This window comes from Nannospalax galili, unplaced genomic scaffold, assembly GCF_000622305.1.
Source record: "Nannospalax galili isolate Female #2095 unplaced genomic scaffold, S.galili_v1.0 scaffold1087, whole genome shotgun sequence".
Taxonomy (NCBI): domain Eukaryota; kingdom Metazoa; phylum Chordata; class Mammalia; order Rodentia; family Spalacidae; genus Nannospalax; species Nannospalax galili.
The window spans coordinates 2,184,022-2,197,100 of NW_008356845.1; the positions used below are offsets into that span (position 1 = coordinate 2,184,022).

The following is a 13,079-nucleotide window of genomic DNA, read 5'->3' on the forward strand; positions in this document are numbered from 1 at the left end:
AGGAAGAAACCTAACATCAACCTGGGCCTCTATATGTGTGAGTACCCACATGTACATGCTCACCAGCATGTATGTACACACACACACACACACACACACACACACACACAAGATCTTATGAACAATATAAGGCAGGATTAAGAGTGAATTTTGTCTTTCTTTGTCTAAACTTTGCATTTTCTGGAATTGTACTCTCTCTGAGAAAGTTATTGAAAACTTCCATACACAGGACCAGCTCAAAACCACCCAACTAGCTGGCATAAAGTTAAGCTTAGAACTTGTATTTCTAAATTCCCAGTCTCTTTTTATATCTTCTTTTCATTAATTTGAAATTTCTTAATCGTATAACATTAAAGTGTCAGTCAAAAGTAACAAAGCATAATTTCACAATATTGAATGTATGGGTATAGGCAAATGTTGAAAGCAAAAATAGTTTATCTTAGGCCTGAAAAAGGAAGGATATTGCACCAACTCGTGCGTTAGAGAGGAAGGGGTGTTGGGGGGAATATTGTTTCAGTCATAAAGTATTATGTACTTGATTCAGTGAAACAAAAAAACAATATTGAATATAACTGTGCGTTCATGGATATACTTGGTGACAATGCTTGAGAGAGTAAGGCAATGAGAGTTAAAGCCCTGGAGCTGAGGTATAGCTGATGGAGCACTTGCATAGCATGTATGAGGACCTGGGCCCCATCTCCAGCACTACAGGAAGAAAAGCAAACATGCTACAGTCCTTATACAGTGAGATGCTCACAGTCCACGTCCCTCCATCTTGATAGTCATCTTTACTCCTGGGACTTTTTACTTGTGTCTTCTGCACTGCCTTTCCCAGTGTTCTACACTCCTCAAAAATAGGCTGTGTGCCACACTTATCTTCATCGTCTCAGCTCTGAGCTCAGGATTTCAGAGTGTGTGAGTAATGCAGTTGGAACAGGACTGGATACATGGGAACACAACAGAGAAATCATAGTTTAATGTGACGTCGATTGGTTCCAGGATTAGTCTTTTTGTGACACTGGAGATGGACTGAAAGGGGGAGAAGCAGGATGATCTGGGATGCAGTGGCTTACAGAAATCCCTTTTAATTCTGTAACTCTGGATTGAAACTGCAGTTGTGTCTTAATCATCTTTGAACTCCAGTGCTGAGCATGGACTGGTGTGAGGTAGCTGAACTGAGGAATTTTCCTTCCTTCCCTCCGTCCCTCCCTCCATCCCTCCCTTCATCCCTCAGTCCATCCATCCGTCTCTCCCTCCCTCCATTGCACTTCCACTGAGTTAGAAATCCTAATTTCTTTCTTCATCTCTACTTTGTGTATGAATGATATCAATAGATAAATGGTAGATACTAGATAGATAGACATACATAAAGGCAGGTATCAGAAAGCGATAGCCTTACATTTGCTGAAACTAACTTTCTAACACTTTGAGGAGTGAGTTATTATAAGTTTTCTTGGGCACCGAAACTCTGAGTCAGTCTTAAGTAGATTTTGTACATAGGCAGGTGGAATATTTTACACCCAGGGAAACGGGCTGTTAATAGGCAGAGCTATGGGTCATGAGGCATAGTAACCCAGATGGAAGTCATTGTTTCTCCTCCAAGAATCTCTTGGAAATCTGCCCACTAACATGTACATCCCCAACCTAGAAGTTACCAAGTACTGAGTCCTCTTTCCCATCATGGTCCTTTCTAGCAGCCTTTACCTTCCTAACACTTGAAACTGCTCAGTGGGTCTTTGTTTCCTGACTTGAAATGAACAGCGAGTGAAGCCTTCTGCTCCAGCACACCCTTCTGATATTTTTACACATAGGGCATCAGCAGTGAGCAATGTTTCCCATCCTTTTGCAGATGGTAGTCTCCAAAAGCTATTTCTAGTTTTGAATGGGGAGCCTCTTAACAGAGACCAATATATATGAGTATTCATAATGCCATTTATACCAAATTATAATTTGTCGTTATGTTTAATTACTTAGCCAATCCTTCATGCACTCATTATAAGCTTTTATAGCATATATAGACTTTGCTTGTTTGATTCATTCATGAAAATGGGGCATCCCATATTCATGTGCTGTGTTCTCTTAAACTTTCAATTTTTCCATGATCCTTTTCCTCCCACACCCATTCTTTTTCTCTCCATCAGCACCATTGGCATCAATGCCTGGAGACACACAGTGAACTGTCATGAAGAATCGCTGTGCGCTGAGCAGCAGCAGGACCCTTAGTGGAGTTTCTCTGAATTCATTACTCTTCTCTTTTAATTATCTTCTGCATGGCAAGACTTTATTCAGATAACCCTAGGGTTAGGAAATCCTTGTTCACAGTACATTTCTCAATGTCAAAATTGCACCAACTACTGGCCTACCTCATTTTCACCGTCCAAATTTAAAGTGATCACTTGCACTAACCAGAAAATTCAGGAGGGGACAATGTCCTCTCTGGCTAGCTCACCTCCATTCCGGCTTCACTGTTTCCTTTAGAATCTATGTATTGGGCAGGAAAAGCTAAGTCAGGTCCATTTTTGCCTTCTAAGATGAGGATGGTTGGAAGTTAGAGTTTTAGAAATAAATAATTTATATATTTATATTGTTTCTTATTTGTTTTACTTTTTGAGGCGGGAGCTCATGTGTCCCAGGCTGGCTTTGAAACCCACCCCATGTAGACAAGGATGGCCTTGAACTCTCTAGTCCTCCTGCTTCTACCTCTTAAGCACTAAGATCACAAACATGGGCCAAGCCTGGCTTATACAATACTGGGGATTGAACCCAGGGCTTTGCATATACCTGGCAAGCACTACCAACGCAGCTACATTTCTAGCCCTAGTTGCACTGTGTTAATTAATCAAATTGTTATTAGAAGCTAGGATATGATTTCATTCCTGGAAAGTACAGAATGAAACAGCATAAAAATGTTTCAGAAAAATGTTAAAAAGAAAGCAAAGAAATGAGCATTTCATGTTCAGAGTATATTTCTCAATGTCAAGATTTCAGGAAACAATGTATTTTAGGTAACTTATTTTTTATTTTATCACATACCATAGGAATTTAAAAACTCAATATGTTGTAGTTTCCAAGTGTTTTTCATATTAGTTGTTTCTGAAAATGAATCAGGCATTTGACTAGAATAGAGAACACTCTTATGGTGATGGAGGTAGAGTTTTTTCATATTGTATTTTCTTGTTTTGTTTTTCAGGTTCTTGAATCTATTTAAGAGGGCTTTCTTAAGGCAAATGCAGAAGAGCACGAGGCTCACTGTGTGAGAACACTGTCTCCTTGCTATCACCATGAGTGCCTGGGATCTCTTTGAGGCTCAACAGGTGTAGAAAACTCTGCATATGTTTTCTGGAACAGTGTAGCCTTGTCCTGCACTGGGAGACCTCTCTAGGTGTTGGTTTCATGCTACATAAAGGACCATGGCAACCTCCAGAGCATCCTCACGGTCCCCTCGGGACATTGCCAATGTGATGCAGAGGCTACAAGGTGAGCCCGAAATTTTACTTTGGTTTTTAAGTATACTTACAGTATCAGTTTATTGCAGGATATCTTAAATTTTATTTGGATTTTTATTCAAATTTATGGGACTATAGCAAATAATACGTCTTTTATTTTAGTGTTTTCTAACAAGTCTATGTTGTCTTAAGATGTTGTATTCTCTGTATAGGAAAAAAGACAAAGATACCGAAAACTTTTTGTGATTGTGTGTCTGCAAAGGAGAACAGTTGGGAAATCAAAGTGCCGATGCTGTCCTTCAATAATACTGATGACATCAGGACACCAGAGACAGTGTCCTGACACCCTGATAGTGTTGCCACAGCAGTACTGGTCAACTAGCTCATGCTGTTGTCAAATGAATCAACCAGTAATATTTCCCAACTAGAAGTTCTTCTTAATTTATTTATTATTTTCATTTTATGTGTATGAGTGTATTGCCTGTATATATGTAAGTACACCTGCATCATGCAATGCTCTCAGAGGTCGGAAGAGGGCATCAGATTCCCTGGGACTGGAGTTACTTGAGGACAATTGTTAGCTGCCTTGTGAGTGCTGGGAACCGAACCTGGGTCCTCTGCAAGAGCAGCCAGTGATCTTAATCACTGAGCCATCTCTCCAGCCACTAGAAGTCCTTATATATCTAGTAATTTCAAAATGGGGCAGAGGAGGCTCTGAGAGGTGGAATGACATCTTGGTGGGCAACAGGTGGGCAACATCCCTGATGTTCTTTCTCTAACTGCAAACTGTTTTCTAAAAGACAATTAACAGTGAAATATTGTGGTGGCTCTGGTTGAACTCCTAGTTGCCAATTTTCTTTAAATGTTATTGTCCTTGAATAACAAAAGTGGTTAACACTTATAAGCTCAGGAAAACTTCTCCTTTTTCATAACTGTTCATTGATCCCGCTACATGCTTCAAATGTATAGTTTTATTATCTGAAAATTTCTGAGATTAGAAGACTTGTAATCTTTGTGAACAGAGAGCAGAATAATGTTATTGTTTGACTTTTAAGTTGTCTAAAATCTCTAGCAAAAGATCACTTGGCTTTCACCACAGATCTAATACTGACCTGTCAGGAAGTGGGAACTTTCTTTGCCTACAGTATATTTACTCAGGATAGCCATAAGTTCCAGATAGGCATTCCTAAATTTCAAAGTACAGATTCAGCTCTCAAGGCTGCATATTTATGGCCTGGAACATGATCATAGACTCAGAAAACTAGGAGACAAATGGGCAGGATTGGTTTCTCCATGTCTGACCAGAGATCACCAGGTTCACTGAAAATGTCTACAGTCAGATATCCTCACCTTGTGTTTATCTATATTGGTTGACTTTTGGTTTGTGATACCCAATGTGAGTGGGATTTGGTTTCTTGAGCAATCCTTCTTGCCTTGCCCCAAAGATCTTCATTCAATAAAACAACAGATCTGTGTTGAATATACAGACATAGACCTTTTTTCCCAAAGACTGAAAATTCTGATTGGTTCTGCCCAGCACCACATGTCTCAGACTTAAGTTGTACATTTTAGTCTGTGTAGATGCAAATCTGAAGTTTGAGGTTTTTTTCTGCTGTCTACATGTGTCTTTGATGTATGCCTGGGAAAATTACTGAACCATGCCATGCCCCAGAGGCATAATCTACAAATGATGGAAAGAAAACCCACAGGACACTTAAAAAAGTGTACAGAACATTCTATTAATCATGAAAGATTTGCTTACGAGTTTATTAAAGGTGAAAATTCTCTAGATAAGCTACATGTTGGTACTGAAGGACAGATGTGTAGAGATATAAGGGGCTCCAGCAGATTGGATTCTTCTTCCCTAAGTTCTTTATCCTGCTCTTGGTTTGAATGGTAATCCTTTTTATGAAGGCCTTGATTAGAGATGAGAGGGACCAAAGAATACTGATGTTTTAATGTTATTTTGATTTTTTTTGTTTTGTTTTTTTTGAGACAGGGTCTCCCTGTAGCCCCAGCTGTCCTGGAACTTACTATCTTGAACTCACAGAGATCCACCTGCCTTTGCCTCCCGAGTGCTGGGATTAAAGGCATGTGCCACCACATCCGGCTAATGTTATTTTTATAATAGATACATGTGATTTTTCTTCAGAAAAGAGCTGCAGCCCCCATCCCCACCCCACACTAGATCTGCTTAATATTTATGCATTTAGATGTCCCAGCTACAAAACACAGACTTTTTCCGCCCTGCTTAGGCCCTCTTCCCAGGACTGCGTTTTGAAGTTCAAAGATATATTAAATGGTCTTTATGATGCAATCCATAAGTGCTGTGGTATGGTGGACTATTCGGGTGGTCATAAAGAATATTGGCCTGGAAATATATTAAAAATTTTCTAATTGTTCAGATTTTTGCCATATTGTTAACTGTTTTATTATTCAGTGCTTTCTAAAGCTAGTTATTTTATTACATAATGACGTGATTATAATTATATAAGTTATTTTCCCTTTCTGCCAAGTTATAACTAGGCAGAAGGCTTTCTGAGTAAGTGAGAATGCTTAGCTTTAAAATTCAGAAAGAGTACATTGCTAGACATGGATCACTTTATATATAGGTGATCGATAGGAGTAAGGTCTGTACTCCTGCAGAATGTGTCACCACTAGCCACATCAAAGAAAGATAGCAGGTGGGCTGGAAGTGAAGGTGATCCTGCAGAGTGTCTGTTAGCACATTGATCTGCTGGGCTAATTCTGCTGACTCAGTTAGCAAGGGACATCTTCTCTTCTCATTGTGTGTCCTTAAGTTGCTTTGCGTTCATAGGGGCAGACCTTCTGGCAAAGAAGGGAGGCACGTCATGTGTCAAGGGGATTTAGAAGCCTTGCTTACTCACTGGAACCTACAGAGAAGTGACCAAGAACCTCATAAATAGAGGGCTGGTATTAGTGCCCAGATAATTAAGACAAATTCAGAAATTAATTTGAGGAGTGGCAAATTTGTACTAATTTGAGTAGAGCCAGACTTTCTGTTTTCAAAGTTAAAATCCATAAGAACATTCTCATAGAACCCCCTTTTCTTTACCTGGAGAGATAATGAGCAACTAATTAATACATTTTCCCCTTATTGGGTTTTATTGTCACTTCGGAACTGTGAATAGTTAATAAGGAGCATGCAGCTTTCGACAGCAGCCACTTGGTTTTGATATCTCATTATTGCATCTACAGCTGTGTTGTTGACTTTTCTCTGCTTCTGAATTTAGTCCCAGCGCTAGGAACTCAAGTGCACAGACAGATTGCTACAGAATTTTGATGCTACTGGAGCAGTTCAGTCTTTCACCTTTGCCAATATTTGTACTAGTTTGAGCATAATGTTTTAGGCTGGGATCCTGAATTATGGATGAGCAGTCAGACTGCATTGCAGAGTTTGGTTTGCTGTTAAGAATAATGAATGTTCAGTCGTCTTCAATCAATTCAATATAAACTTAAAAGCAAACGCAAGAAAAGAGTACAATATTGGGGTATAAAATCTTTAAATGTACATAATTAGATATACGTATATGTACACACATATATATCATTTAAATGCTTTCAGAAGGAGATCCACTTAATAGAGGTCTCTGGAGTTACATTAGGTATATGTAAGAAACGTCTCAGTGCTTCTCATTATAGATGGTTTTACAGATAGTGACTGTATTCAAAAGGTCTTAACTTTCAAAGTGCCTCTGAATAACATTTACTTAAACTATTTATGTTTTACCACACACTTCCTTTTTATTTGAAAATGTTAAACTTTATAGGTTTTAGATGAATATGTCATGACAGAATGACATAAATGTAATCTTACAGATCAAGTGGTAAAGGCTGAAAAGATGGAATCAACACGCTAAAGTATCATGTATAAAGCAGTTTTACAAAAGTAGACTGAGACCAGGGGTGGTCAGAACATGCCTCTAATACCAGCACGATGGAGACTGAGGCGGGAGAATTGTGAGTTCTAGACCATCCAGACTACAAAGCTAGATAATGTTTCAAAAAGAGAAAATGAAAAGTCTTCAAATATTGGGATGATTCTCTGCATAGTCAAAACAATGTTTAAATATTGTCAACAGTTTCAAAGAGAAACAAAAAGGGTGAGTGGTTTACCTTTGCAGATGCATCAATGATATTTGTTAATTGTTTAGTACAAAGTAATCATGGCCACTTCAAAAAAGTATTAGTAATTTAAATCTTGTTTTTTGGGGAAGTGGAATATTTTCTCTAAGTCTACTAAAACAAAGCTTCAAAATAACAAATGCCTGATTAAAAGTTAGAATGAAATAATTACTGATGGAAACATTTTCTTGCTATTTGAAATGATTAGCTGTGCACATGACTTAGAAGGGAAAGCTTGCTAACCCTTGAAGTTTCTAATTTTCTACAGTTCCTTGAGAAACCAGCCTTTATTCTTTGTTCTGACCTAACATCCTTTCTTATACAACCACAAAGCAGCACCCAAACCTAATCTATTATACATAGGCTGAAATTCTACTTCAGACTGACCCTCTCTTCTACATGAATGCTATGTGACAGTGTCTCAAATTGAAAATGACATAAGAATCATTTATCTATATTTTATAACATCACAGTTAAGTAATATTTAGTGATTAAAGCAAAGCAATAAATTGTGACCCCTTAATTAATGAACTTAAAATAAAGTTAGTCAAGACATGTAAAAGCAAAGGAAGAAACCATTTATCTACTCTCTTTAAAAACAACTCAATTTGTTTTTGATGATAAACTCTTTTGAGAACATACATCTTACCCAAATGAGTAGCTTTATTGCTGCTTAGATAATGTCCCTGTGACTGTGATGATTTGAGGCTTATTTGTGTGTCCACATTGCTTTTATATGTTTTGAAGTATTTATGTAATGCTGTGTCCTGAAGGCCCTTCTGCTTGCAGAACTATGTCATGTGACCTGCTATACAGAGAAAGGGCCAAAGGCCTTCAGGGTCTTCAGTGACCTACAAAATGTTGGCTATTAAAATGGAAAAAAAGAAAGCTGCTAAATTAAAAATAGCAAAAATTTTCAAATGCTGCTATATCAGCTAGTCAAATATAAACCAAGTTGATTCACAAGTTGTATGTATGTAAATAAATATTGTTCAGGGTATGGGTACACTTTACTGCACTTGATATAATAGTTTGTTTAAAAGTTTTGACTGTCTAACACCTATAAATAAAGCATGCCACTATTTTTTTTATTATACTATATTGCTCTTCTTACCCATGTGACATTGAGCATATATGACAAAATTATTTTACCTGTCAGCTGAAGTCTTCTTGAGTTCTCTGTTCTAACACATTTAACACATTTAACTGTCTACCATTTTGGGTCCCTTACATAGCCTGTATTTCATTCATGCCCTGAAGGCACTCTGACTCTTATCTCCCTCTGGGGCACCTTATGGAATTAGCTCAGTTCAGAGCTCTGAAAACCTGAATACCTTCAAAGCACATCTTAATTACAACTACCCCAGGAAAGGCTTTCTCATCAGTGTGAATAGACAATTCTCACCCATTCTTCTAAATTCACCCAACACTTTGTAACCACATGATGGCAATATGTATTGCTTTGCATTCTATTAACATGTGTGTATAATCTGCCTCCCCCAGTACAAAACCTTTCAGAGCATGAATTTGGCCAAATGCACATTAGTACATACCATTATCTAATATTTTTTCCATAATATAATTGTTTCATATTTGTTTACAGATAGTGACTGTATTCAAAAGGTCTTAACTTTCAAAGTTAATACAATATAATATATCATGTTGACTTTCAATGCTGGAATCTAGGTAGTCAGGAGGAAGGTTGTTTTTTCTTTTCATTTTCTCATGTGTGTGGTGTTTATGTTGTATATATATGCATGTTTACATGTGTATGGGCACATATGTGTATGGAAGAGTCTACATGTGTGAGCTTTTACACAGGGAAGCCTCCCCTTGATGTCTGGAATCACCCTCTCTTTTACCTTATTTACTGGGGAACAGTCTCTCAGTCAAACCCAGATCACCCCAATATGGCTACTTACTAGGCAGCTTGCTCTGGAGATCCCCTGTCTGTCACCTGAGGCTGGAGTTATAAGTGGGCCACTACACTCCCATGGCATTTTTACCTGTGTTCTGGGGATCTCAATTCTGGTCCTCACACATGAGTGAGTAGCAAGTACTTTAACCACTAAACCATCTTCTCAGCCTGAAAAGCTATGTTTACTAATTCAAGAGACAACTATGGTTTGGATTATGTATTAAACAGGTGGTGAGAAGAGAAGTGGTAACATTCTAGATCAGATCTGAAATTATGACGAGAAGAACTTGCTGATCTTGCCAATGCATTAGAAGTGTGTTATGAGAGAGAAACGGAAGCTGGTTCTTTATGATGAGAAACTGTGATGAGAATAATAATTCTGGAACTTATTCTGCACACATTACATTTTAGAGGCCTTCCAGACCTCCCAGGCAGGAGCTGAGTACATATGCATGTGACTGTGACAAATGGGAGAAGACACAACTAGAGATAACCTTTGGGAGTCACCAAAACAGACAGGACACTTAAAATATGGAATCCACTAATACCACCCAGGGAACAGGGACTGATAGAAAAGCGAAGAGGGTTCAACAGCATAGGGGAAGAGTGATGAGGGACAACATGTGAAGCTAAAGCAATGTAGCTAGCTCGATAGGAAGAAGAGATGAAGTCAATTGTGGTGGCGCACGCCTTTAATCCCAGCAGTTGGGAGGAAGGCTCAGGTGGATCTTTCTGAGATTGAGGCCAGCCTGGTCTACATAGTGAGTTCCAGACCAGCTGGGGCCACAGGGAGACCCTGTCTTTAAAAAAAAAATGCTTAGATGTATGGAAGTTAAGAGAATGTCTGAGAGGAAGTGATTGATGGTGTTCAATATCGCTGTTTTTATGTGTGTCCATATCTATAAGACTACTACATGAAAGAGTGTATGCATTTTACTTCTGAATGTCAGTCCTGGGTAAGTGAAGGTATGTGAGCCTATGATTTAAAATCCTTTCTGGAATAAAAAAGAATGGGGGGCCAGCGGGGAGCTGGAGAGATGGCTCAGCAGTTAAGAGCACTGGCTGCTCTTGCAGAGGACCCGGGTTCAATTTCCAGCACCCACTTGGCAGCTTACAGCTGTCCCTAACTCTAGTTCCAGGGGATCCAATGCTCTCTTCTGTCCTCCGAGGGCACTGCATGACACAGTGCACCTACCTACATGCAAGCAATATACCTATACACATAAAATAAAAATAATAAAATATTTAAAAAAGAAAAAAAAGAATGGCTCAATGCATGGTCATAAGGAATCACAAGACTCTCAGAAATTAAATGGATAAGAAAAACTCCTTAGGATTTTCTTAAATATATAATTCTGCACTTTATGTAGAACCCAAGCAGAAATGGGACCTAAGGATAAGTGTCTCTTAATTGGGTGCTAAGCATTGTTCTATCTTTGTGGAGTTAGGCATCCTGCCTGGAACTAACAATGGTCCTTATGGGTCCAGTGCTACTCTGGATATTTTTCAGACACCAGGATGGGACTGTCATATCTCTCCTACCTTCTTATGCACCTCCCACCTCTCATATGGCTCCTCTCACACCCTTATTTTCCTAGCTTTCTTCCACACATCATTATAGAATTGGTGACTTTGCTTTCTTTGGATCTGTCATTGTTTAGGTAGCTCCTCTAGGATCAGTATAATAGTTTGTGAAATTACATGTCTTCAGATTATCTGAAGCACTGTGAGGACCCTGGGATTTCCTTTCCTTCAAGACTGGCTGGTCCTCTCCCCCAAAACACTGTCATTCAGTTGGGACATCTGTGTTTGTATTTGGGAAAACTCTAACAAGTCACCATAATGATAGTTCTTCAAACCTCACTCTCTTGGGTCTGACCTGCATCTTGGATTATCCTCTGCAAGGCAAAGACCCCACAGATGGTCACGAACTTTAGATTTTTCCAAAATGTGTAATTTAAGGCAACAGATATCTGTAAAGGGAAAAAATATCAGACTTCCAATTTCTTCTGTTATATTTTAAAAGTGGCCTGTACAGTAACTTGTGTCCTTCTTTTTTTTGAGGCGGGGTTCTTTTTGAGACAGGGTCTCCCTGTAGCCCCAGCTGTCCTGGAACTCACTATGTAGACCAGGCTGGCCTTGAACTCACAGAGATCCGCCTGCCTCTGCCTCCCTAGTGCTGGGATTAAAGGTGTGCGCCACCACGCCCGGCCCCCTTCTTTTTTCCAATTGTTCACTGTGACCTCTTGAATTAAAAACAATTCCTTCCTCTTCTGATATTGGTCTTTCATGTATAGTAAACATTGGTCTCCACCCATGTTAAAAACAGTATTTACTCTGAGTTCTACAATCGCCCTTTGATTTTCTTCCCCTTTCAGTGAACGTGTCACCAACTTTGTTCACATGACATTTGGGTCCCTTTTGTCTGTTTATACACGGAAGTGCTGTTGACTTGTTCACTGACTTGGGAGGATTAGCAGTTTCCAGCATTTATCTCGGGTGTTTCTATTGGTCTTTATTTTTTTTTGTTGTTATTTGTGGTTGTACATGTTGTTATGTGTTGTGAGCCACAGCTTTCATTTTGCAAGAATTATACTAATTACATATTTACAGTCTACATTCTCTGCTTTTCTGAGAGTTCTCACAGATCACCTCACTTTATCCAAATTTGATGGAGATGGGCATCCATTGCTTTGATAGTCATTAGAAAGCTGAGATTTGTGTAGTATCCCAAGGCCAGGAAGCTCAAGGCCAGGCTCCTGGATATTGTATCAACAGATCTCTCAAAACTCAATTCCATTCTGTTCCTTTCCTTATTTGAAAGCCTACAATTCACTGTGGACCCCAAGGTACAGTCATTGTGGTAAAAAGATTTCTATTATGTCTTCCTGCTCATCTCAGTGAATCCCACATGCACCGAGTTGCTCTTATCTCTCGGAGCCGGTTCTAGCTCCTCTGTAGCCAGCCCACCCGTCTTATCAGATGCTTCTCATGCTCCTTTGCTATCCCTCCTGCTTTCTCAAGCTTCAAGACCTAGTTCAGGCATTCCCTGTGAAACTCAATGCCAGCAGTCGGAGTGAGACATTCTCCTTTTATGCTTTATGTCGAACACCGTTCTTACTAAAGCATCCATTACATCAGTCTGTGTGGGGTTGCTTCTTTCTTTACGCTTATTTAGAGCACTAGAAAGTGGAGGGTAGATGACTCGACTCTGGAGATACACTCTTCACCACAAATCTGACGCACGTGTGCTCAGTCCACTCACTGTGTATTCATGCACTTAAGAAATATTTCTTAAATATCTCCTAAGCCCAATCCTCTGAATATGAATGTGAAAATGCCATGCAGACAGCCTTTGCTTAGGCACTGCCAGACCCTGTAGTGAGAAGACATTTGACAAAGGCTTGATAAGCTGGATAGCAAATCTGATGATGGGAAGTACAGGTTTGATGAGTAAATGAATCAGTCATTGAACTTCCACAAAGCAGATATGTATAACTGAATGAATTTAGCATGTAGAAAAACTATTAGTCTAAATTAGTTTCTGATAGTGTTTGAGTCGAAAATAA

At 39.1% G+C, this 13,079-nt stretch overlaps 1 protein-coding gene across 2 annotated transcripts in view; it reads left to right on the forward strand.

The window, feature by feature from the left end:
• The window catches only part of LOC103751349 (nesprin-1), a 183,654-nt gene that overhangs the window by 6,047 nt on the left and 164,528 nt on the right, over positions 1-13,079 (forward strand). For both annotated transcript variants that reach the window (XM_008854738.3, XM_008854739.3), the window contains exon 2: positions 3,191-3,477. In XM_008854738.3, coding sequence (XP_008852960.1) covers positions 3,411-3,477 — 67 coding nt within the window. In that variant the 5' untranslated portion in view covers positions 3,191-3,410. The remainder of the gene's footprint in view (positions 1-3,190; positions 3,478-13,079) is intronic.